This window comes from Lobosporangium transversale, assembly GCF_002105155.1.
Source record: "Lobosporangium transversale strain NRRL 3116 chromosome Unknown BCR41scaffold_24, whole genome shotgun sequence".
NCBI classification, from domain to species: Eukaryota; Fungi; Mortierellomycota; class Mortierellomycetes; order Mortierellales; family Mortierellaceae; genus Lobosporangium; species Lobosporangium transversale.
In genome coordinates, this window is record NW_019029002.1 from 541,295 (window position 1) to 566,825 (window position 25,531).

Genomic DNA, 25,531 nt, shown 5'->3' on the forward strand with positions numbered 1-25,531 from the left:
CTGTGGCTGCTGCTGTTGTTGATGTTGGGGTTGAGAGTGTGGCTGTGGACGGCTGGAAGAGGCCTCCACAAAAGCTTCTTCTTCATCATCCTCTGAACCATAGTCATAGGGTTCGTATGGTTCATCCTCGCTCTCTTCCTCCCAGGATCCTCTCCTTGGGCGGTCTTCTTTGGCCTCCTCTGGATGTGCCTCAAGGCGGCTATTCTGGGCATTGGCTGCAGCAGAGGAGATAGCAGTAATAGGAGAGTTCAATTCGTGGTGTGATGTACGAGAATATGTACTATTAACGGAATGTCTGTTCTCAAAGTTATACCCATCAGGGAGTCTAGAGGAGACAGGAGATGTGACCTGGGAGGCATGGACACTATTGGCATTGGTAGCGTAGGCATTGGCATGGCTATAACTGCTACGGTTACTGTATCCCGTGTAAGAGTCGTGTCCTCGGGTGGCGACGGGACTTGCAGGCAGGGCAACGTTAGAAGGCGATACGGTCTGTTTAAGATGGGTTGCGTATACAGAGCCACTGCTGATGCTGCTGCTTCTGCTGCTTCTGGAATGGACGACCCCGGTACCGGTAGTACCGTTTCTGTTGCTGATGCTGCTGATGCTACTTTGACGGGAATGATTAACGGGAGTTGAGATACTACTTTGGCGAGAATGATTCATGGGAGCAGAGACGCTACTTTGACGAGAATGATTGACGGGAGTAGAGGAACTACTTTGGTGAGGATGATTGACGGGGGTAGAGATGCTGCTTTGTCGAGAATGATTAACGGAAGTAGAGACAGAAGCAGAGATAGGAGCGACAACAGCGCTGTGGTCTTTTGTGGCATGGGTTTGGTGAGTTTTATAATAATTATCATTGTCATCGTTATCGCTGTTGTTTCTGCTTCTGTTGTCTTCTTCATCCTCATCGCTGTAGCCATAGTGGTAAGCATCTATAGCTTGGTCCTGGTCTTCATCTGAAGTGGCGCCATAGTTGTCATAGGGGTCATACTCCTTGTCAGCGTTGTTTGTGGTGTATGAGGCGTGTGTGGTCGCCATATTGTGGTACACTTGTTTAATTATTTCAATTGTCTAATTCCTTTTCTTTCTTTCTTTCTTTTCTTTTCGTTTTCTTTTCTTTTTTAGGACGAGGTGAGAATAGGAGGTAAGGGAAGAAATATGGAGGATGTAGAGGGGATGGAGGGGGGGGGGGGGATGAGGAATGAGTAAGAAAGAGATGATGATGAGGAAAGAAAGAGAGAAAGATGTTGGTTGACTAGTTAGTGTACATGAATGTATCCTATGCCTGTTTGTTTGGTAAAATATTATATTAGGATTAGGATTAAGATTACAGACAGGACAGGGGTAAGAGGACCTAAAAAAAATCGACAGAAAATACATTCAAACGTGTACTCATTGGATGTATTAAAAGAGCGTTTTTTGTGGATTGAATGCATTCAATTGGGCTCATTATTTACCAGTTCTCCATTCTTCCTCTCTCTCTTCCTTCTCTTTGTCTTCTTCAATATTCCATCATCCATCTTTGTGTTCCATTGCCCTCATCTGTGTTCCATCCCATGTTTTCATTCATGTAACACATCATTAATAGGTATACATTAATCTATACATTTCAATATTTCAATCAAACCGTTATATACTGTTACAGTTACTGTTGCAGTATAAATGTAGCACAGATAGATAGGTATACAATTATATATTTATGAATATATTTATATATATATATTTATATATATATTTATATATTTTTGAAAATGCAGGTACAAAGAGTCTAACTATTGTTTGACAATAACACGCTTGAACTCTGACCAGGCATTGGTTGGGACAAGTCGTGGGGATGTTGCGCCCGAGATGGCACCGATGATGGGAGACAACGGTCCATTGCTCAGACTAGTCCATTCCTTACGATTCGACAAGGGTGCAGTCCCAGTAGATGATTGACCTTCAAGTGGGAATCCGCCTTCCTGTCCATTGCCAGAGTATAATGATGAGAATGAAATAGGGGATGATCTGCCTAGAGATCGCCAGCATTCTATGGAAATAAAATAAATAAAAAAAGACGTGTCAACACGTGTTCATCTTTTTCTCTCATGTTTAAATTCCTTGACAGCTTTTCCAGCTTTTATTATTATTTTTTATTTTTCCCACTTTACCTTCCATATGAGCTGATACTTTGTCTGAGAATGCAAAGTCCTGAGCAGTCCAACCACCATTGTTCTTGATTGTAGCACTGCTACCTTTCTCGATCAGCAAGGTAATCGTCTAATTATGAATAAGGAAAAAAAAAAAAAAAAAAAAAAAAAAAAAAGTAACATGATCAATTACAAGATTCAATGAGGATAAAGAACGGCCTATCGTTTCATTTTGTAATTAACCAATTATCTAGCTTGCTAATATAAAAAAGTAAAAAAAAAAAAAAAGTTTGCAATACCTGTAAATGACCATAAGAAGCAGCACTAATTAAACAGGAAGGAAATAAAAAAAAAAAAATGATCATTAGTCTACATTAAGTTTATAAAGAATAATCAAGTGTTGTGGATATTATACATATATAGCATATATTAGCATATATACTTACTGATGAAGTGCAGTATTGCCTTCCTCATCTCGATGATTCAGGTCGGCGCCAAGTTGAAGGGCGAGCTTTTGAAAATAAGAAGAGAAAAAAATGGAAGAGAAAAGAAAAAAAAAATGTTAGAGAAGGAGGGTTAAAGAGGATGAGATTTGAGCAGATGCCCAGTCCCGCTTGATTGTTCGAATATGAACATGAATGATTATAGATGTAAATTACCTCGACCATGTTGACACGACCAAAACGAGCAGCAGCAATCAAGGGACTCCATCCTTGTTTGTTACACAATTCAACTGACCGAGGAAAGTTGGTTGCATATGCCTCAAAGACCGTCTGGTGATCGAACTCGGCCGCAACCATCAGGATGTGATTCTTGTTGGCATCCTATATTCAGAAATGGATAGATATGATAACGTATTAAAAAAATAAATAAATTAATAATTAATGACAAAGCATGGGAAATTAAAAGATATTTTGTGTAAAGGGCAAAGCAAAAAAAAAAAAAAAAAACGAACGGGGCCATAAACAGTTTGCTCCCACGCTCAATGGAGGGAATGGAGCTTCATAAAGCCGGGATGGTCGCTTCTATTCTTTTTTCTTTTCTCTTTTCTCCACTTTGCTCATGCAAGAGTGAGGTGGGCAAATTTAATCAAGTATGCAATTGCAGTTCATAAAACTGTCAATTTTTTTTTTTTTTTTTTTTTTTTTTTGTCTAGCAGAGGTAGTGGTAAATAATTATTTTTTTTTTTGTGCTTGTGCACATGCCAAAGATGCCATCTGACCGTTAAGAAAAAACGGTTAATCTCATGCATGGTTGCACGAGCCGATCCACATGATTCAAAAAGATAACTGCCCATGCGCGTGTTTTTCTTTTTTTTTTTTTTTTTTTTTTGGACACAGCATTCTCGTTCTCATAATGAAAAAGAGACATATGAAAGATAAAATATGAAAGCTATACAACTACATCTATACATCTTATTCTTACTTACCCTAGAGATCTCATTCTGGTCATGTCCAAGACGAATCAAGGCTTCAACAATCTCAACATGGCCATGTCTGGCTGCCATCATCAGTGGTGTGTATCCTGAAGCAGGTTCGGATTCACACATCTCCACCGGACTTTCGAATTTAGACGCGATTCTGGTGACCAATTCAAGGTTACCCTCGGCGCAAGCTGCCATCAAACGTTGAAACTTTTGCTCAATCATTATGTTTTTGTTTTGTTTTGGTTTTAGTTTGAGAGGAAGAGAAGGATGAAGTGCGTAAATAGGGTAAAGCTTGAATGTTGACAAGAGTTTCTTTGATGAAAAAAAAAAAAAAAAAAAAAAGAAAAGAAGAAGGAAATAAGGGGAAGGAAAGGGAATCAATAGAAGAGATGAGAAAGTAAAGAGTACAATGAGAATGGAAGATATAAATGGAGATGAGATATATGTTGAAGATGTATATATTTTGTCTGATCGAGATGAGAAGGTAAAAAGTACAACAGGGTTAACAGGTGTAATATAACAAAAAAACCAGAAATACAAGTCGTGAAGTGAAAATGTGTGTGTGTGTGTGAATGCGGTATATAAGCAAGAGGAAGAAGAGGAGTCGTAAAATAAAAAAAATAAAAAAAAAAATAATAAAAAAGCAGTAGAGATGCAAATGAAATGAACAAATGAAATGAGAATGAAGTGAATGAAGAAAGAAGAAAAGAAATAAAAAATGCTGAGGAACTTGTAGACACAGGGAATAGAACGACCTTTTTATACTTTCTCATTTGTCTTGACCTGAGTTGTCTTTGCTTTACGTTGTGTTGTTAGTCATCCTTTCAGGCACACAACACGCGTGGTTTTGAATTAATTCAGTTCTCTCACTCTTTTGCACTTTGCACTTTGCACTTCGCCCTTCACACTCCTCACCTCACACCTCACACCTCACACTTTTTTTTTTTTTTTTTTTTTTTTTTTTTTGGCGGGAGATGGCTTTGTGAGCGGAGAAAGACAAAAAAGAGAGCATGACATTCTTTTTAATACAACTCAATCGCAAAAAGGTCATCCATCCACCAAAAAAAAAAAAAAAGAAAAAGAGCACACCATTGTCTACTCTCTCTCAACTTGTCTTATTCATTTGTTTATTTAATCTTTTTTAATTTCAAATACGGTTATTATGTTATATATGGTGTTTAATAATTCATGGATGGGTCATCATCTTCATCTTTGAGAGAAAATTCTTCGATGACTGTTTAACAATTATAAATTCAATGTTATAGACAACAATCAAAAGATAAACCACAAACCACACGCCATCTCTCTCAACTCCCCAGTTATGAAACCAAAGATGACTTACTTGTAAGGAAAGGAGCCGTTGTAAGAGTAACATAACATAGCATAATATATATATATAGTATTGCTATATCCTTGAAATAAAACAATGTTTATGAACTTGATTCGTACAGAACAAGCTACACAGCACACAAATCCTCTTTTAAAAAAAGAACGTTAGAGCAAAGATAGAAAAATAAAAAGGTTTAACGGTTAGCTTGCTTCTGAAATCAGACAGATTTGTCGATTCGAGTTGCGGTGCATCTGTCGGTGCGCTACACTCTCAAGGTTATTTTTATTTCCTTTCCTTTCATTTTACAGGTCAAAAAAAAAGAAACGTGTGGAGAAAAATAAGGGGGAAAAAAGGAGGCAGGAGTAAAATTATGAAGAAAAAAAAAAAAAAAGTAAAACGTTTGCTCTCGAAATTATTTTGGTTTATTGGATTTATTGCCATTGTCATTGTTTGATGTTTGAAATCCAGGACGCTGATCTTTTTGGTAATAAAAAAAAAAAAAAAAAAAAAAAAAAACTTTTGTAGATGGGCGAGTGGAGAGCAATGTGTCATTAAACGACACAACACTCTCATCTAGTCTCTTTTTTTGTTTTTCTTTCTTTTCTTTCCTTTCTATTCTAGTCTAACGCCGATTCTGCTTTTGTGGCCGTTGCTGCCGTTGTTGTTGTTGCTGCTGCTGCTGCTGCTGCTGCTGCTGCTGTGTTGTTGTTGTTGTTGTTGTTGTTGTTGTTGTTGCTGGGCCTGATACAAACCAGTGTAGTATCCTGAATAGTACCACGCCATGATTAAATTGCTCAAAGCATCTTCATCTATATCCGGTCCTCCCTCCATCTCTATTCCCAATCCCATTCCCGAACTTATACCCGAGAATTGCCCTGGAACTGAAGGAGTTTGGGGGGGCATTGGAGGGATCATCCCATTCATGGCCCGATGATGATGCAAAAAAGATGGTGCTCCTCCTGCTCCTAACCCTAGCGCAGCATTTGGGCTCGGTCCAAACGGCAAAGGCGCAGATCCACCCCACATCGGCGCAGGCGCGCTAAACCCACTAGGGAATAGGCCTGTAGTCGCAACTGCAGGCCCAGAAGGTATAGAATGATGTGGATATCCAGGGTAGTACATATTTTGTTGGTACGGATGATGAATTTGTGCAGGATGGTGTGCATACAACGGCAAGGGTCCAGCAGAGAAAGGAATGGATGGCTGAGCATTTGAGCTCGAAACAGCCCGTCTATTTTTGGGGGGGTATGCGTTTGAAAAACCAAAAGCAGCTGTCGTGCTTGTTGAATCCGTTGATGTCTTCGCTCTGTTTTTTTGGCTATTATTAATTTTACTGCTCCTATAGCCCCTAGTGACGCCATCCTCTTCCCCTTCTTCTCTTTCTTCTCTTTCTTCTCCTTCTTCTCCTTCTTCTCCTTCTTCTCCTTCTTCTTCATCGTCATCTCTGTCCTGTACTTCTTCTAGATCTTCTTCTTCTCCCTCCTGATCTCCGCCTGCAGTTTCAGATGGGTATGACGTAGCAGCAGTATACGAAGGATCATAATAATAGCCCAGTTGTTGATAATATGCAATCGTGGCAGCATCTGGCACTGTGCCAGTCGTGTCAAGTTTAGCAACCGCCCTCCTTTTTGTTGTTGCCTTAGTTGGTGGATTTTGATCAGAGAGGCTGAGCCTGTTTTTGCCGCTTTGGCCTGAATCGGTATTGATCGCACTTTTCTTTCCCCCTGTTACTGCTTGTTTCTTATTGTTATTATTTCCATGGGCCTTATTATTGGTAAGATTGTTGTTTTGGCTGATGGTCTTATTGATAGTGTTGTTTGATGGATGATGTTCAAATCTCGGTTTGTCTGCTTTTCTGAAACTGGGTTTCCTTTCTGTGACAATATGTTCCGAAGAGGAGGAGGATGAGGCTAATGATGTTGACGAGGGCTCAGTCGTGCTATGGACTTCTGTAGTCGATGCTCTTGTCCCTGCTCCTGCCGTCACAATCTGCGTAGATGTGTCGCCATCATCCGTTACTATCGAAGTGACTGAAGGTATTCCATCTCCATTGTTGAGCTTTACACGTTTTGATGCTGATAATGAATCCGTTCCCTGACTTTTCGTCTTTGCCAATCCTGGCGATCTATACAATAAGATAAAATAAAATAAAGAGTTTAATTTTTCAACTTTTTCTTTTCTTTGCTTTTCTATCCGTTTCTTTTCTTCTATCAAAGGACTTACTTTGAGATTCCCGCTGCCTCTACTGCTGCTGCTGCTATGGCCTCCATTTCCGCCCCTACTTTAACACTTTGCTTAGGTTTGCTGTGATATGTTTCATACTGCTTGACTGCCCTATCCCATGCCTCTATTAGCGCACTATCATCCCAAATCTCCTCGTGTGTCTAGTATAGCAAATGAATGAGAATTACGCGTATGTGAGTCAGCTATACTTATTTAATGAGTGATGTTAGCCGTTGATAATCCTTTGTTTTTGCTTTTTTTTTTTTTTTTTTTTTTTTTTTTTCGAACAATCAATGTAAGAGGTAAAGGGGAGAAAAAAAAAGAGAGAGAGGAAAAGAAATAAGCTAATTATAAAATTACGAAACTCACCAATGCGATCTCCTCTCCTATCTGAACATCGTTCTGTTCTTCGTCTTCGTTCTGGTCGTATTCATTGTGATTGTCACCGTTTTCATTGTAAGCGTCATCGCCGTCTACATCTGGATACCCTTCCTCATTGTTATATAAGAGACTTTCTACTTCTTCTGTCATTAGATTGCTATTATAAATGGGTAAAGAGTGCAATAAATAATGGTGATTTTAAAAGACCATCGTTCCTCAAGCCAAAAAAAAAAAAAAAAAAAAGTCTGTAGAATTGTGCCACCAAAAAAAAAAAAAAAAAAAAAAAAAAAAAAAAGAGGCGCAGCAGATAAAAGCAAGCCACATCCATTCATATTAAATCAAAATCAACAAACTTTCACTTTGTCTCCAAAAAACAAGCTACCAAAAAGTCAGCCAGCATTTCATAACTGCCCATAAAGAACAACAACAATTTCACATCATGGTGTGTAACACATGGGACTCGCTACATCTTCTAGCTTTTTTTTTTTTTTTTTTTTTTTTCTTTTTTCCTATTCTTTTTCTAAAGTATATATTTTCAAACATAATTGTACGATAGGGAAAATCCAGTAAAGATAAGCGAGATGTTTATTATCGTTTGGCTAAGGAACAAGGCTGGAGGGCTCGAAGTGCTTTCAAACTGATGCAAATCGATGAAGAATTTAATTTACTGGAAGGTTAGAAGAAGGACCGTAGTTTTTTTTTTTTTTTTTTTATTTTTTTTTTTTTATTTTATTTTTTCTTTTACCTCTGTTCGGTCTATGGCAAGGATGAAGAAGGAGAAGAAAAAGAAAAAAAGAAAAAAAGAAAAAAGACAGGACTAATCAATTTCAAGGTGGGGATCATTATATTAGGTGTTACCAAAGCAGTGGACTTGTGTGCGGCTCCAGGAAGTTGGTCCCAAGTCCTCAGCAAGAAACTCGTGTAAATATGTCTTTCTTATTTTGTAATCAAGAAAAAAGAAAAAGTCTTTTCTTAATCCTCCTTACTAATATAACTATTATATACTAATATATATATTAATATAATGAAATAAAAAAAAAAAAAAAAAAAAAAAAAAATAGGGAAAACCAAAAGGAGGGAGAAGTAGCGAAAATTGTCGCCGTCGATCTTCAAGCGATGGTAAGTGTTGGTTTTTTGTTTTGTTTCTTAGAGAGAGGTTATCAAAAGTATAAATTCATACTTTTTTCCTTTTGTCTTTCCATTTATGAATTTAGGCACCACTACCGGGAGTCATTCAATTGCAGGGAGATATCACTAAGCAATCAACTGCGGATCAAATTATTTCATATTTTGATGGCGAAAAAGCGGACATTGTTATATGCGATGGTGCTCCTGATGGTAAGGCTCTCTCTCTCTCTCTCTCTTGTCTCTCTCTTTTTTTTTGTCATTGGGTCTTACCTAATTTTTTTTTTTTTTTTTTTTTTTTTGAATATCTAGTGACGGGATTGCACGATATGGATGAGTATATTCAAGCACAACTTTTGTTAGCAGCACTCAATATCACAACACATGTCCTCAGACCTGGCGGTTCCTTTGTAGCAAAGATCTTTCGAGGAAAGGACATTACACTCCTTTATACTCAATTGAAGATCTTTTTCCCAAAAGTCACTTGCAGTAAACCTAGGAGTTCAAGAAACTCTAGTATTGGTATGTGTGTGTGTATGTGATAAATGGTAACCAATAAGCAATGCCAAATGTCCCATAAAAAAAAAAAAAGCGTAGTCGCATATATGTTGCTTGATTCATTAACAGCTACACCTCTTTTTTTTTTTTTTTTTTTTTTTTTTTTTTTCTTTATGTTGTTGTTGTTTTCTATAGAGGCGTTTGTTGTCTGTCAAGATTATACTCCACCAAAGGATTATGTTCCCAATATGGGTACTCCAATATTAGACTTGGGTACGTAAATCAAACTCTTGGATAAGTATTATTTTTTTTTTTAAGTTATTTATTTATTTTTACCCATTTATTATTTAGCTCCTACGGATGCACAGGGCCGCTCAAACAGGACGATTGTACCATTTATTGCCTGTGGCGATCTTAGCGGATTCGATTCGGATATGACCTATGCCTTGCCCGACACTGGAGCTGAGGACTATAAGGTCTTGGCTCCTGTTCAAATGCCCATCACCGCACCGTATCTCTCAGCCATGGAAAAGAAACGCAAGGGCTTCTTTAATGAACAAATGGCCAAGAAGTAAAAAAAAAAAAAAAAAAAAAAAAAGTTTGTATCCATTTGTTATTGTCATTGTCATTGTCATTGCCATATACATTCATAGATAGACCTAGAAAAGAATTAAAAAAAAAAAAAAAAAAAAATAGAATAGGAAAATGGGCTTTCTTTTCTTTTTTTTTTTTTTTTTTGCTTTTTGCTTTTTTAATGTGTGGTATACGACAAAAATTGCTATATTTACATGAAAATTATATATTAAAGCCGACTACTCACAACGATTGTCATGAAAAAAAGAATCGTGAGAGTGTTGAGATAACGGGATATGTCTATGAGATCAATAATAACTTTTTTTTTTTTTTTTTTTTTTTTGTTTGTTTGTTTCCGTTGTCGTTTGTTTGTGGATTGTTGGTTGTTCTATATTTCTCAATAATAATAATTATAATAATAGTAATAAAAAAGAAAGACTTTTTTTTTTTTTTTTTAGATCACATTAGTGTATGTCCTGCCCTCCTTCTTGCCAATGCGGATGTATCGTTCTTCATCGTTCCTTGTTTGGATCAAGATGACAGTGCTGATGAAGCAAAACACATTGACGACGGTGAATGCAAAGAGCGAAGTGTAAAGCTTTCTCAAGTAACCATCTGCGAAGGCCGAGACTTTCTCTCCACATCCTGGGAATATAGCTACGGTCTCCTTGGTGCAAGCCCCTGAATAGACCACATTCTCGTTTTGAGGGTATCCACAGCATTGTGAGTATCCCTTTAGGCTCGTCTGTTGTGATGTGATGTTGAGAAAAAAAAAAAAAAAAAAAAAAAAAAAAAAGACAATCCGGTAAAGAGAGGAAAGGAGGAGGAAAAAGTAAAAGATTAGTTGAATGGCATTGAACGACCAAGGAACAGTTAAAAAGTCAAGCTCGCTTTTTTAAAATAAGTAAACAAAATTAATTACCATGTCCTGGAAGGCAATCTTGAGACCATCGGGCCATGTCAACCACTGAGTCTGGAAGAGACTACGCATACGCAAGGTCTTGAACCATATGACTCCTCCAAGACCCAGCTCTGCAGCCATGACCATGATCATCAAGACCACAAATGCAAGCAAGTACTTTTTATTTTTGATAGGCGATGCTCCTCCAATGAATCCCACAATAGCTGTTGCTGCAACAATGCCACCTAAATATGTACCAGCTAAAATGTTACAAAATGCAAAGAAATAACGTCAGCCATTTCTGTTTACTGTTTATGTTTGCTTACAAGCGCTACACACGTTTCATCGTTTCATCATTTCATCGTTTCATATTAATTGATGGGATGGGCGTACAGACTTTTTCGAACTTTGAACAAAAAAAAAAAAAAAAAAAAAAAAAAAAAAGGAGACGGGTGTAATGTTTATGCATGGCATGGCAGGGCATAGCATAGCATATGGAATGTGAGCCATGCTGATATGAACTTTTTAGAACTAAAATATATATATAAAGTAGCCCAATGGGATAGTTGCCTCTGTCATGACTGTACAGTAGTGTATGTGTTTTCTGGATGAAAATAATGAAAGTGTTGTTCCCTACATGGGTCAATCTCTTTTTAGATCTCATTTAAAAGAAGACGAGCCCATAATCGATCCATTTGTGTGTGTTTGTATACGAGTGAGTGTGTTTGAGAGCACAATATATCAATGAAAAATGAAATGATTACGGAAGAGTGAAGAAAAAGAAAGGAACAGAGAGAGAAAGAGAAGGGAAGTAACAATGTTCATTCAACCTTAGGATTAAAAGTTTGGTATCCAGAAGAGAAGGGAAGAGTAGAATGAAAGAATGTATGCTATATGCTCTTTTTTTTATATTTCTTACAGGCACCAGAGTGTTCTTACTTTGCTCAATAGTCTTGGAGATAACAGCATCTCTTGGAGCACCATCTGCAGACTGTCGTAACCACGTGCTACCAAGGATCAACGCACCGATACCGGTGAACATATAGATGATAAGGAAGGCAAAGAAGTAATATCTTTGCTTCTGCAAATTCGCCATTTTAGCAAGAAAGAAAGAAGAAAATGCTCAGGAAGGTAAAGTGAGAGTATATGTATATGTGTGTGGAGAGTCGTAAGATGATGTATAAATGAAGGGCACAGATGTGACAAGAATAAAAAAAAAGAATGAAATGCGTCTTTTAGGAATGAATGAATGAATGTGAGAGAGAGAGAGAGAGAGAGAGAGAGAGAGAGAGAGAGAGAGAGAGAGGAGAGAGAGAGAGAGAGAAGAGAGAGAGAGAGAGAGAGAGAGAGAGAGAGAGAGAGAGAGAGAGAGTATGAATGGTGTTGGGATGGCAATGAAAGAGTGAGTGTAATGCAGAGCAAAAGAGATGAGAAAAGAAGGAAAAGAGAGAATGGGTGTCTGTTGACTCTGTGTGTGGGAGGAGAATAAAATTAAAAAATATTTTTAGTGTGGTGGATATCAGTGTACCTGTACCTTTCTCTTGGTAGGGTAGTCTCTTGTGATTGGTCGATAGCCTATTTAATTGTCTCACATTATTCTAATTTCCCCCTCTCCCTTTGAAGTTTGAAACTCTCCCTCTTCCACGCTATCCGGCAATTCTCCGGTGGTTGTCCATTTTTGGTATATATTACACTTGTGCATTCTTCACGGATATTCTGTTACTCTGTCAGTCCCTTTTCTCCGTCACTTGATCTGCATTTTTCTTATTCTTTTGCTTTTACTTTTTTTCATAAAGCGTGTCTGAAAAGATTTGATGCAAGGAAGCCAGGATTGGACTGGCAATCAGCCGCATTTTTTTTTTTTTTTTTTTTTTTTTTTTAGAATCTTAGCGTGCGCTTGTTTTGCACATTAGTAAAAGAGGTTCATGTCTCTGATCTAATGCACCAAAATATTCTTAAATCAGTAGCTACAAACAATTGAAGCGCCCTCTAGGAGCAAGGGCTAAAGAAAAAAGTCCAATACACGCATGCACGTAATAATTGCAGTCCTCACTGAGAAGTGATTAAAGATCCAGGCATCAGATACAGAAAAGGATTGAGGACTTGCCGATAGCTGTTGAACTCAATACACAAAATGCCGAAAAAGTAGACATGCAAAACTCACAGCTGGCAAAAGCTTTGAAATGATACAAAATCTTAAGGAGCGACTATTGCTTCCGCATCAAACACTTGCAAACGAAGATACGCAGATTGCATGATTGGTATGCGCTTGATTGTGAGCAAATAGCATATGGCGTATGGTATAATAGGCGGTGAAGAATCTGAAGAAACGAGTGTAAGTCTTTGAATGCATTATATTATCGCCGCTTCGAATCCATGGCTTGGAGAACCATGAGGACCTGCAGGTTGGGAAGATCAAGCTTCCTGTGCATAGAATTGTAATCCTCCCCAAGTCGACAAACAACAGTAATAGTAACTAATAGCAAAAAGACAGACACCAAAAAATACGCGTTTTTAATTTTTTTTTTTTTTTTTTATTTGCCCTAAGTCCCTGTACCACCCACTCCTGGGTTGCCATTCTATTTCCTCCCGAACCAGTCACTCACCAGCTCACTCACCAGCTCACTAGCTGAATTAGCTTCGACAAAAAGCAGTCCCAAGGCCTTTTTACCCTTAAGTAAGCGGCGATCTATTTCATTTTGCCCAAACACGGAACTCGCCTTCCACTTTCAGCACTAAATCTTTTTCTTTTTTTTCCATTGTTGTTCATTCTTTACCTTTACCCGCACTTACACATCATGTTCAGACTTTTGCCCGCTCGTACTTCTAATACCATTGCCACAGCTGTCTCTTTCAGTACAAAGCGGACTCTTTTGACCTCAACCGCTGCTGCTACTACAAAGCGCACACTCCTCAACAACACTATCGACACCCGCTCCGCAGCAGCATGGTCCCTTTTCAGCAGACAAATCCCGACCAGAGCTATGAAGATCAATCTGGCTGCTACTCAACAAGGTAAAAAGAGGGAAGAAAAGAAAAAAAAGGGAGCTTTCTCAGATTGCTGTTTAGAAACATAGCAGGCTGGTGAGGGCAACAATGTACTCAACTTTTTTTCTTCTTCTCTTTCGACAAATCCTCTTTTGATTAAAAAAAAAAAAAAAAAAAAAAAAAAAAAAAAGTTCGCACCATGTTCATTCAGACCGACACAACACCTAATCAAGACTCTCTCAAGTTCATCCCTGGAGTTGCAGTCATGTCAGATGGTTCTACAGCCGAGTTCTTGGATGCCCGTAACGCTATGAATTCCCCTTTAGCCAAGAAACTCTTCCAGATCGACGGCGTCCGTGGTGTGTTCTTTGGACCTGATTTTCTCACCATCACAAAGGATCAGGATGCTGTCTGGCAACTGATGAAACCCGACATCTACTCTGCTATCATGGATTTCTTTGCCTCAGGTCAACCCATTATCTCTGAATCTGCAGAAGGAGCTGAGACTCATAGCGATACCATGATCTTGGAAGATGATAGTGAGACAGTCCAGATGATCAAGGAGTTACTCGATACCCGTATCCGTCCTTCAATTCAGGACGATGGCGGTGATATCGAATACAGAGGATTTGAGGATGGTATCGTCAAACTGAAGCTGAAGGGTGCTTGCAGAACTTGTGATAGCTCAACTGTCACCCTCAAGAACGGTATCGAAAATATGTTGATGCACTATGTCCCTGAGGTTACCTCAGTTGAACAGGTCTTTGATGCTGATGAAGAAATGGGACAACTCGAGTTTGAGAAATTGGAGAGACGTCTCATGAATCAGTAAAAAAAAAAAAAAAAAAAAAAAAAAAAGATCCTTATGCTTGAATGTTGTAACGTTTTGTCCGTATGATATAGCATATAGTAAAAAAAATGATAGCTTTGTGGCCTCATTTTCACATTCCTTTCTTCCTTACTTCTTCTTCCCCCTTCATTGTAATATCTCTTCTTCTAACTTCATATAGAAATCATAGCTTCAGTCCACTCACCACAAAAAGCAAAAAATAAAATCTATCTGACCTCATAAGTTTCAATTTGAAAATTTGTCTCGTTCATGCTTATTGCTCGATGTATCAGATAAAAAACCAAAAATGACAGGATCGATACTCTTGTTTATTGCTGCCGTTGGTAGCTCATATCTATTTTTTTTTTTTAAAAAAAACAAAAACAAAATAAAATGCACCGTGGATCTGATTTTGATGCAGAAAACGTCGATAATTTGATGAGATCAATGCTTTTTATCCGTTTGTTTCCATTTGTCTGCGCGTATAAAATAAATCGCCAATGATCCTTATTTACTTCTTGAAATATGACATGCTTGTATATGCTTTGATCCATGGCTATTTTGTCCGCCTCGCTTTAGACAGTGTCATCTTATTGTCATGAGTAGATATTTATATGTATAGACATAAAAAAGAAGTTAGCCATTATAGACATCCCTTTTTTTTTTTTTCTTTTTTTTTTCGTTCTTTTAAAGCATTGGAATACTTGAGCTTTCTTTTAATGCCACAATGCTTAAAAGCTCCATCTTACCATGGAATGCCCAGGTTGTATGCTTAGGGTTGGCTCGTGCAGTCTTGATATAAGCAGCGTTATCTGGTGGTCGTTCTTTGGATGTGCAGCTGGACAACATAGACTGAAGAGAGAGACATATCGATGCTACTGTTTGTACAGGGCTCCAATGATTATAAAGCACATCCAAACAAATATGTCCATTACTGTAAATCTATCAGTAGTAAGAAACAAAATAAAGGTCAATATGAAGAAGAAGAAAGAAAAGTCGATTTCTATAATCTTATGTGCTGTTTGGAGAGACAATAAGATAGAGATCAAAATAACAAATAATGATCGTTAGAAAAGAAAAAACGTACATGTGGATGAATCGGTACGTTATCACCCACAAAAAGGACTTGTGGGGATTCTAGAGGATAATTTGGCCCGAAATTGAACTAGAGTCAAGAAACATTAAATTAAAAAGAAGTCTTTTAATATGATTTCATTTTCCTTCAAATACCATGATGTTTGCACCTCATGCTTTTGCTTCAGCTGTTTTACCTCGAGCTGAAACTTCTCGCCCTGCAACATTGTGGCACGTGATCATGTAGATGGAAACACATTGGAGATTCAGTGGCAAAAAAAGAGCAAATTAGAGGTGTTATTGTATACGCTTCTTTCTGATAACCTAAGGCTTCGTATACTGTTGAGAATGCCATCTGCTTTACTCTGGCAACTTGTCTAGCTCATATAAATACCTCGTAAAGTGTTCCTGGCGCTCCAGCAAGGCCCAGTCTCCAACTAGTAAAGTGGCGAAAATAAAATAAATAATGAAGGTCAGATGTTGTAATGCTTAAAACAAGGAGAAATAACAACTTTCCCCAGTTAACTAGAAACTTCTTTTAGCTTGGGCTTAACAAATGTCCATACACTTTAAAGTCATTAGCATCGATGATATCGATCCCTGCAGGAGGATTCATTGCAAGGTCTATTATTATTATCATTAGCATTCCCATATGGGTTTTGTGAAAAGGAAACAAGGAGTTAGTTGGAGAGTGTTAGTTAGTTTTTTTTTTTTTTTTTTTTTTTTTTTGTTCTTGTTCCGTGGTAATTGTTGGAGTTATTTTGCATAACAAATATTCCTATTAAACTTGACATTTACCATTCAACTCTTTCGAGAGTCGACGAGCAAACATGGGTTTTGCCATTGTGCAATTTGTAGTGTACGTTGTTTATGAATGTGTTTTTTTTCTTCCTTTCTTTTTATTTTATGTTCCTGTTTGTTTTTTTTTATCCAACAGCGCTTTGATATCCGTATGTATTTGTGTATTTATATTGATGTGTTATTATTATTCTTTGTTTCTTTCGATATTGAGCTGAGTTGGGGTTGTGAGTATAGAAAGGGGTGGGCAATGACGAAGACAGAGAGAAGAGAGGGGAAGAAGAGAGGGGAAGAAGAGAGAAGAAAAAGAGTGTCTGTGCTGTAGAACTTTGCTTTGCGAAGCAGCGCTGCTAATGTGACTTCTTTCAAACATGCTTCTCTTGATATAAATGTAATGAATGTATTACTTTCTGCAAACTAGTCTTTTACTTTTTTTTATATTGTCCCCAAGCTTGGATTGGAGAGGAAGCAAAGGTTCAGTCCGCAGGTCAAATAATCAGTCAATCAATCATAGTGTACTATATAATAGTGCTCATACAATATGGTGATAATGTAATGACTGTGTTAGTGATAATAATGACAGGGATTGAATCCAGGATCTGGATTTCTCTCTGTCTGACACATCAAATAAATTTTCTTGATGAATTTTGAGCCAAATAAATAAATAAACCTGTCTTTTTCTTTTTTCTCTTTCTCTCTCACACTTTTTGTCTTTTACCAACACCTTTTTTTACATTCTCATTCATCAAAGCATAGCTATCTAAACTTTTACTGAGAACTAAGGAAAAAAAAAAAAAAAAAAAAAAAAAAAAAAGGAGAGAGAAAAAGAAAGAAAGAAACACTCATTCAAATCAGGAACAACCATTAAAGTCATGAACAACTCATCGGATTCCACTGGAAACGGTTCGAATAAAAAAAACAATGCCACCAACCCTAGCAGCGACAACAACACAGGCACTGTTGCAAAAGACAAATCCGATAGCAAATCTGCAAATAACGGAAGCAATAGTAATAATAACAGTAATAGTAATAACAATAATGGACAAGAAAAGACACAACAACAGTTGGATGAAGAAGCCGCCTCTGATCCCAAAAAGAAGAGAAACGGCCCCAAGAGACGCAAAGTAACCCATGGTAAGTATTTGTTTGCTTGTTTCTGGATCATTTGGGCCATAGAAAAGAAAGTAATAAGATCAGGGCAACAATTTTTAGCTAACAAGTTATAGGCTCAGAGTCTAGATGGATGTTTTTTATGTCTGGTTTTTTTTTTATCCATATATTTTTTCACACGATTTACGCCCTTACTTTTTTTGCTGCCTCGCGTGAAAATAATAGCATGTGTATACTGCCGACGATCCCATATGACCTGCGATGATGGTAAGATTAAGCTTTTTATTATTGCTTCCTTGCTTGCTCAAAAACATCAATTGATGGCTGTTGTTTGTCTGTATATTGGGCTGAGTACCAAAACAGAAACATTCATTAATTTAATCCATCAATCATTTGATAATATTATATAAAAAGGTCGGCCATGTCAACGCTGCATCAAAAGGAATATTGGACATCTATGCCATGATGAACCTAAACCCTCGGCTGCTGCTGCTGCTGCTGCGGCCGCCGCCGCGCCCTCTGCTTCAACTTCAACCTCATCTCAGCATCTCAATACAAACACTAACCAAGTAGCAGGACTTTCAAGATCTTCAGATGCACGAAGGACGCAACAACAACAACAGCAGCAGCAACAGCAACAACAACAGCAGCAGCCACAGGTTCAACAACCCTTCAGTCAACAACAATTAGCACAGTTGCAGAACAGTGGACTGGGTAATATCCAACAACTTTATGGGTTCAACAATCAATTGGCTGCACTCCCTGTTACACCTTTGACATTTGCAAGTGAACATATGGGGAATGAGTTTACTGTCATTAGGTACGAAAAAAAAAAAAAAAGCTAAAGGATCATCAAGATGTAATAGGTTATGGATAATGAATGATATTGCTTCGCTCCTTTACTCACATTATACATACACTCTGTTGCTGTCTTTTTTTTTTTTTTTTTTTTTTTTTTGTTAATAGTGACTTTCTTGAGAGTTTAGGAGGCGACCAACAAAATGTTTTTGCAGATGCAGCGATCCCTGTTAATACGACTGAAAAATTCTTCTTGACGGCTGCAGATCCCAGTGACGGCACAAATGAAGATCGATTGACTCAAGTGATTAATGCTAAGTTTGAGGCAGGATTTTTGAAGCCGTACAACTATGTCAACGGATACTCACGTCTGCAAAAATACATGGATAGCAAGTATGCTCTTTAAAGCTTTTTTTTTTTTTTTTTTTTTTTTTTTTTTTTTTTTTTTTTAAAAAAAAAGCTCTTGTGCTGATTTTTACTTTTTATTCTTCTCTACAATACCTGACGTCTTAGCATGTCGAATATTAGTCGGCAAAGGATATTGAATGTCATGGGAACATTTCGACCTGCTTTCAGAACTGTTGCTCAGTCATTGACGGATATTGACCTTGTTTTAGTAGAAGAAGCTTTTGAAAGATTACTTTTGGTAAAGAAAAGAACAAAAAAAAACCCCCTCCTTGCTCTTCTTTGAATGTCTTGTGGTAGGCTTTTCCCTATCTTCTTTACTCAATCTAACTTATCCTTCCTTTAATATATAATATCTATATTAAACAAAAGGATTATGATCGAGTCTTTAGCTCGATGGGCATTCCTGCATGTCTATGGAGGCGTACGGGAGAGATTTACAAAGGTAACAAGGAATTTGCGTCGCTTGTCAACGTTCCACTCGAGATGCTCCGTGAAGGACGTCTATGTATATACGAATTAATGGCAGAAGAGTCTGCAGTGAACTATTGGGAGGTAAAAAAAAAAAAATTAACTTGTATATATTTTTCCTTTTTGCGATCAAAAATGGATGCGCATTGCATGGCTAACCCTCAACTTCACCTTTTTTTTTTTTTTTTTTTTTTAATTACAAATGTATAGAAATATGGAAATATTGCGTTCGATGCAGGACAAAAGGCTGTTTTAACATCTTGTCTTCTCAAGAACCCAGATCCAGAAAGTCAAAATGTTATTTCCTGTTGTTTCTCTTTTACGATCAGGAGAGACAAGTACAACATTCCAACAGTGATTGTTGGCAATTTCTTGCCTGTTTCTTTGGGCTGAAAAAAGCAAAGGAAATGAGCAGTGGAAGGAAAAAAAAAAAAAGGGTTGACATGTTGGAATCAGAATTTTTTTTTTTTTTTTTTCTTAATTATTATATTACATGTTATCGTTTGTACTTTACTATATATATAAAAGTTTGAACATGATGATCAGATCCTTAAGAGTTGATTGACCTTAAGACATGTTTCTCGCAATACATCGTATCCACCCTTTTTGATGATGGGTCCTATCGCTTGAGCCACATACTCTTCATCCATGTTTCCATAGACCATCTCCAGTCGCCATGTGAACGAATTCGGTCCAGGAAAGCTCAAAATGTCATTCAATGTAAATGTGAACCATAGATAAAACTTGACAGGCTCATTCACAGACTTGAAGTCCTTGCCATGATCACGCCTGCTCCGGCTTGAATCGCTAGGACTGGGATGATTCATATCCTTATTATTGCTACGACTCATGTCATCGTTACTTGGCTCATGTTCTCGACCTTGACCTTGAGGTTGACCTCGGTCTTTACCATTCACGTCTTCATTTCTATCCATACCAGCGTTCGAACTGGTATCATCCATTTCTATATCCTGGTCCACAGTATAATTATGATCTGATGAATGGCTCTTTGAGCCTCCCCCTGCATTATCGCTACTACTAATACCACCAATAATCGGTCCTGTGAATCGAACCCGAATATCGAGCACAACGATCGGCACTGTCGATCCAGCGATTTGCCGCTTTGAGCATTGAATATTATTGGCTGTGTTCCCACCGCTTTTGGTATCATCATTGCTTCCTTCCAGCTCCTTGAGATTCTCTACAGATCCAGCTACAAGATCGACGACATGATGTACCCGCACCAGTTCCACGTCCCGTCGGATCAAACTAATCCTTTGCCAAAACTGACTAATGTCATTCAGGATTTTGCTGATCGCTGTCCCTGCCTTATACTTGGTCGCGATCATCGTTGTAAAGTCGCGTAAGAGACCTGCATACTGATCAGTATCCAGGAAAAGGAGAAAAAAAAGGGTTAACGATTAAAGAAAATTTTTGTTTAACTTTTCTTTCTCTGAAAAAAATGTGTCATAGTTGGAGGATACACTATTTACCTCCTTAACTGGCTTTGGCTTTTTAGGCATCAGTGCCAAGATTGCAAGTCGTGGTCGTCTTCGCTCGGTTTGTTGAGAGACATGATTAAAATCCATAGTGTTCCCGTCCAGATATTCAGATAATTGGACCGCATTAGGATCCTTCCCGATTTTAGTGATATCAATGGTCACTTTCAATGTCCTGTCATAGATAAACTCCAGCGGCTTGTTCAGACGTTGCAACCCTGCTGTAGGCTGAGCAAGTTGTTGGAGCTGGACTGGTTCCCATCGATGGATTGCTTGGATGATGCTCAGAGTATCTTTTGCCCGATTGAGGTCTTCCACACGTACATACTGATGTTTCTGAACTGTCTTTTCTGCCTCTATGATCCTTTCCTTGGTTGTCTTTTCAACTAACTGAAGTTGTTCCACTCGTGCCCTGATCTCTGCTAGCTCTTTTGCTTTCTTATCTTTGACAGACTCATAGTGCTCAATTTGTGCTCTAAAACAAAACAAAACAAAAAAAGAGTTAGCTGTGACATCGTCTTCACGGCTGCGAAGCAAAGAGCAAGCTCATTTCCAAAGTAGAAAAAAATAAAATAAAAATAAAGAAGTAAATAAATAAAAACATAAAAATAAAAGCTCATTTACCCCTGCTCCTCTGCTGCCTCTGCAAGATTGGCCAATTGCTCCTTGTCAACTAACTCATAGCCGTGTTGCCGCTGAGTGGCTTCTTCTAACTGCTGTCGAAGCTCATCGCGCCTTGGTATCACCTTTGCCTTTTCCTTTGCAAGCGTTGACGCCAACCCGCTGAGGTTCATAATGTCCTTGTATTCACATATTATAGCCATTGCAACAAATAAATAAATAAAGTGTAAAAACATAAAAAGAGGAGTTAGTAAAACATCTATTCAACGAATGATCTCTGCATACTCTTTCTTTCTTCTCTCTCTCTCCTTCTCTTTTTTTTTTTTTTTTTTTTTTTTACCTTCTTGAGTCCATCTAGATGCTGCTTCAGCGTTTCTTGTTCCATTTTCAAGAGATCAGACTTCCAGTTATTAAAAGCCGCACTGGTCTCCAATTTTGAATAAACTTTAACCATCCTGAACTGATCCTTTATAAGCTCCTTGATCTCTGAGTCACTCTCACGAAACTCCCGGAAATACTCTGGATTTTTCTTGTTCATTCTCCTCTCTTGTTCCTCTGCATATGCCCGGCTGGTATCAATCGATTGCTTTAACAGTCGACACGCCTCTCTGTATGAATATAAATCCTGCATGGATATGGCCATCGCCTTTACTAAATCTGAGCTACGGTATACCTCCTTTGAACCTTCAGATTCTGTCACTCTAGGAGGGATAGTTCGACGTCGTGTGCTAGCAGTAAGGTGGTCCAGGAACGAAACTCCTACAAGATTCAGGAATTTACTTAATGTGATAGGAGGCAACTATCATAAACCAAAATGGAAGAGAATAGTCAAAAAAAAAAAAAAAAAAAAAAAGTCAGACGTGGTACCTGGGATACAATTGATGGGTTTTCTTTTTTTGACTATGTAGTTGCCGCAAACACGTTGAATTGTACCTCTACAAAAGAATCTTCGTCTGCTGTGCCTTCTTGTGCAGTATCTTCATAGGTCTCCTGCGCCTCTTCATCCGACTCTTTTTGCTTATCTTCTGGTGATTGATCCTCACCTTCATTATTATTATGATCATCTAGTATTTCCTGATTGACTATTGAATGCAGTTCGTTGGATTTACCTACGTGAGTATAAATATTGATCAGCACTTTATAAATTAGTCCATCACCCTAAGAAGCTACTCTACACAATATCGCATAATAACAATAGCAGATCAAAAATGTTACCATAGGTAGTATTTGGGACAGAGGATAGTCTTTTTTCAAAGGATGTGAGATCGAGAGTATTGTCTCGATTTTCATTTAATCTGCTTTGAAAGCTTTCACTCATCCTAGAAGACGCACAGATAGAGTATCTATAGATCCTCTTGGCTAGATTACTCGTCTCAGGACTGACATGTAAAGCATGGAAGACTATTTGAATATCCATAAGATTGAGATAATTAATGTTGGAATAGAAAGCAAATGTAACATGAAATTGAGACATTCTAATTTTTTTTTTTACCTGGTTCTCCTGGTGCTGAGGTTTCAAGAGTCTGAAGCTGCCTTTCAAGAACTTCAGGAAAGATATTAGGGCGTGCTTTGGTGTTTGGTGTGAAACGTCCAGGGGTACCCAAACTGCGTCTGAAGAATGAAGCGGATGAGCGGGGGTTGTATTGAGGCTGGGAGACTCGACGAGGTGGCGTAGATGGTACCGATGGTTGTTCAGTGAGAGGGATATCGTCCTGTGAAACCATGCTCGTGCCTTTTTGGCAATGCTCTTGTCCCTGTATGTGCTCTTCATGACTATTGGTATTTCTTATGCTCTTGTCGTCATTACTGTTGTCATTATCATTGTTGTTATTGTTCCCAAAACTTATGGATGATCTAGGCGTGCTGATTGTCGGCAATGGTATATTAACAGTCTGAGAAGTATGTTGGTTTGATATACTTTCGGCTTCTGGGGGCTGTTCGCTGCGGGCCTCTATAATACCTGCACCAAAGGGCTGAGTGATGTCCATCGGTGTTCCAGGGTCGGAAAATATGGAAGTATTGTCCTCCATCTGGTGGAAGGCAGTTGGTGGCATTTCCTGCGCAAGCTGTTGGATACCAGCGCCAATGGGTGCTGTGATATCCATATCGGTGTCCTCATCCAAGATAGATCTTCCGTCATCATCAAGAACGTCCATGGCACCAAGGCCTACAGTCCCTGTTAGGTGTGCAAGATCGCCTGTCAGATCCTTTTGTGGAGCCGCTGGTGGCGCGTGTAGATTGTTGAAGAATTCATGGGATAACTGGTTTTCATCTGTCGATGAGGGTATATGAGCGTCTGAAGCATGATTTCGATTATCTTTATATTGCTGTGAACTGGTAAAATTAGCTGTAAGATCTTGATTTGGATCAAGCTGTGGTGGTGTTAGGGGTCTTCCAGTGAGGGATGACCGGTGATTTTGAAATCGATACTCCATGCTATGGTCCTGGATTCCATCGGCATCCCGGCTCTGAGATGACTGTGATATTGGAGGATTCTCTGTCGTATGGCTAAGGTCAATCTTGGGACCTAATATATTGTCCCCGTCGTTCTGATAAAGCCCTACCCCTGATGATCGCTTCATAAGGGTGACCTCAGGAAAGTAATTGTTTTCTTCGTCGCCGCTGCTTTCATTACCCATATCTCCATTATTAAAAGGACTTTTACCGAAATCAGAATCCGATGATGGTATAGCAAACGCGACACTTCCTCCTGGACTTTCTGCACTATCGGGATTGCCATAATAGACATTGACTTCAAAGCTGCGTCTAATAAATAGCCAACATCCCCACAAAAAAAAAAAAAAAAAAAAAAAAAGATGAATGATTTCATACAACGATTATAATGACCCTCTGCTCCACTACATAGCTTTTATAGGGTGACATACTCTTTCTCAGAATCACTGCTTTCAATGGAGTTTCCAGTATGTTCGCCAGGCTCGAGAGCGTCCTTCCTTGGATCTGCAGGTGTTGTAGAATCATTGCTATCATTAGAACCTTGGCTACTATGTTCATTTTCACTTAGAAATATTAGGGGTTATAGGATCTGTTATACAGTCCACAGCTCAGTTGATCGTTTATCTAAAAAAAGGAGAGAGAACGTTTCTTACCTTGTGCTATTTCCAAACAAGAAAGGAGTGCCTAGAGTCTCTTTTAAATTGCGGCCTTCCAAATAGCTCATTGTTTTTGGATGATCATCTTCCTCTTTATCACGTTCAAACATCCTATTCAAATATGACAGTGTAGGTTAAAATACATATATACAAATAACACAACGTCATATGAAGACATGATAAATGCTTTGACAAAACGTAGTCAGTTGTCTTGGCAGACTATGGTCTTTTTTATTACCTAATTCTGGCAGTGGCTGCAAAACTAACACGCCTTTCAATGGATTTACGGCTCCGCGTTGTGAACTCACTGAAATGGTAGACATTTACAAATTATAGTGATATTCAACATACAAGAAACGTCAAAAAAAAAAAAAAAAAAAAAAGCGTAAACCTCATCTGTTCTCGTTACGTTTTAGGTTTGAGTGTTTCGGTAGCTTCAGATGGGTCGACGTCTCCATGACCAGTCAATTCATCCGCTGCTTTATCAGCAGCAGCAGCAGCAGGAGTCTCCTCATTGCCTGTAAGATCATTATCCTCGGCTTGGGTTGCGGATTTGAGAATAGACTTTCCTGGCAACTACCCATACGTGTTGAATATAGAAAAAGTTTTTTTTTTTTTTTTCTTGTTAACACCATTGACTTGATCTTTTCTTCTCTTCATAAAACTGTTTCCTTCTTGTTTTCTCCTTACCGATATCCTCCGCTTCTTATGTCCATGTGCCTCTACATTACTAATGACATCTTCCTGGCTATGAGCTTCAAGAGATTGAGACGACTCTTGTAGAGTCACTGTCTGAGTGGTGTTGTCGCTGTTGCTGTTGTTGTTAGAAGAGAGTAGACCTGAACCAAGAGTGCTATTGTCGTGGTCGTGGCCATGGTCGTGGTTGTGGTCAACATTGTCGTCTGGTAATACTCGTTTGGCATTAGAAACTGTATCCAGTTGCATCTCCTCCGAAGACTCCAAATGAATCGCATCAGTTTCCACTATAGAAACAAGCGTTACCGTTTCAACGGCAATATCTGTGTCAAGATTGGCCTCGGTTGTTGTTTGTGATGATTGTTGCTGCTGTTGCTCTGGCTGTTGTTGTTGTTGCTGTTGATCCTGTGACGCCGCATCCTCATCCATGATCATGTTTCAAAAAAAAAAAAAAAAAAAAAAAAAGCTGCGAAAACACGAACACACACACGCCCGAAAAAAGGAGGTATCTCCTTTGTCAATTCTAAATCTCACGAAAAC

General features: G+C 38.4%; 7 protein-coding genes across 7 annotated transcripts; 3 read left to right on the plus strand and 4 right to left on the minus strand.

Moving 5' to 3' along the window:
• Positions 1 to 5,417: 5,417 nt before the first annotated feature.
• BCR41DRAFT_423085 (hypothetical protein) lies at positions 5,418 to 7,704 on the minus strand. Its single transcript, XM_022030248.1, has 3 exons — positions 7,484 to 7,704; positions 7,115 to 7,275; positions 5,418 to 7,016 (listed from the first exon to the last, which is right to left on the minus strand). The coding sequence occupies exons 1-3, from the start codon at positions 7,643 to 7,645 to the stop codon at positions 5,504 to 5,506; spliced, it is 1,836 nt and encodes a 611-aa protein (XP_021880371.1). The 5' UTR covers positions 7,646 to 7,704; the 3' UTR covers positions 5,418 to 5,503.
• A 162-nt stretch (positions 7,705 to 7,866) lies between these two features.
• Positions 7,867 to 9,693, plus strand: BCR41DRAFT_337965 (FtsJ-like methyltransferase-domain-containing protein; the record flags this gene model as incomplete). The annotated part of the gene is made up of 8 exons (XM_022022098.1): positions 7,867 to 7,937; positions 8,052 to 8,169; positions 8,347 to 8,416; positions 8,557 to 8,614; positions 8,710 to 8,833; positions 8,933 to 9,142; positions 9,314 to 9,391; positions 9,470 to 9,693. The coding sequence occupies exons 1-8, from the start codon at positions 7,935 to 7,937 to the stop codon at positions 9,691 to 9,693; spliced, it is 885 nt and encodes a 294-aa protein (XP_021880372.1). The 5' UTR covers positions 7,867 to 7,934.
• Positions 9,694 to 10,145: 452 nt separating this feature from the next.
• Positions 10,146 to 11,916, minus strand: BCR41DRAFT_423087 (hypothetical protein; the record flags this gene model as incomplete). Its single annotated transcript, XM_022030249.1, has 3 exons — positions 11,532 to 11,916; positions 10,614 to 10,852; positions 10,146 to 10,436 (listed from the first exon to the last, which is right to left on the minus strand). Exons 1-3 carry the CDS (start codon positions 11,686 to 11,688, stop codon positions 10,146 to 10,148), a joined length of 687 nt encoding a protein of 228 aa, XP_021880373.1. The 5' UTR covers positions 11,689 to 11,916.
• Positions 11,917 to 13,331: 1,415 nt separating this feature from the next.
• BCR41DRAFT_337968 (scaffold protein Nfu/NifU N terminal-domain-containing protein) lies at positions 13,332 to 14,412 on the plus strand (the record flags this gene model as incomplete). The annotated part of the gene is made up of 2 exons (XM_022022099.1): positions 13,332 to 13,607; positions 13,772 to 14,412. The coding sequence occupies exons 1-2, from the start codon at positions 13,391 to 13,393 to the stop codon at positions 14,410 to 14,412; spliced, it is 858 nt and encodes a 285-aa protein (XP_021880374.1). The 5' UTR covers positions 13,332 to 13,390.
• Positions 14,413 to 14,720: 308 nt separating this feature from the next.
• On the minus strand, positions 14,721 to 16,569 carry BCR41DRAFT_356063 (ubiquitin-conjugating enzyme/RWD-like protein). The gene is made up of 7 exons (XM_022024579.1): positions 16,282 to 16,569; positions 16,050 to 16,107; positions 15,878 to 15,920; positions 15,681 to 15,701; positions 15,497 to 15,574; positions 15,159 to 15,351; positions 14,721 to 14,998 (listed from the first exon to the last, which is right to left on the minus strand). The coding sequence occupies exons 1-7, from the start codon at positions 16,325 to 16,327 to the stop codon at positions 14,985 to 14,987; spliced, it is 453 nt and encodes a 150-aa protein (XP_021880375.1). The 5' UTR covers positions 16,328 to 16,569; the 3' UTR covers positions 14,721 to 14,984.
• Positions 16,570 to 17,085: 516 nt separating this feature from the next.
• Positions 17,086 to 19,487, plus strand: BCR41DRAFT_324141 (hypothetical protein). The gene is made up of 7 exons (XM_022021533.1): positions 17,086 to 17,415; positions 17,617 to 17,658; positions 17,806 to 18,211; positions 18,358 to 18,582; positions 18,703 to 18,835; positions 18,967 to 19,149; positions 19,276 to 19,487. The coding sequence occupies exons 1-7, from the start codon at positions 17,154 to 17,156 to the stop codon at positions 19,456 to 19,458; spliced, it is 1,434 nt and encodes a 477-aa protein (XP_021880376.1). The 5' UTR covers positions 17,086 to 17,153; the 3' UTR covers positions 19,459 to 19,487.
• Positions 19,379 to 22,449, minus strand: BCR41DRAFT_99615 (Spc7 kinetochore protein-domain-containing protein). The gene is made up of 7 exons (XM_022031116.1): positions 22,401 to 22,449; positions 22,229 to 22,294; positions 21,526 to 21,984; positions 21,189 to 21,364; positions 20,559 to 21,039; positions 19,580 to 20,444; positions 19,379 to 19,454 (listed from the first exon to the last, which is right to left on the minus strand). The coding sequence occupies exons 2-6, from the start codon at positions 22,247 to 22,249 to the stop codon at positions 19,608 to 19,610; spliced, it is 1,974 nt and encodes a 657-aa protein (XP_021880377.1). The 5' UTR covers positions 22,250 to 22,294; positions 22,401 to 22,449; the 3' UTR covers positions 19,379 to 19,454; positions 19,580 to 19,607.
• Positions 22,450 to 25,531: the final 3,082 nt, after the last annotated feature.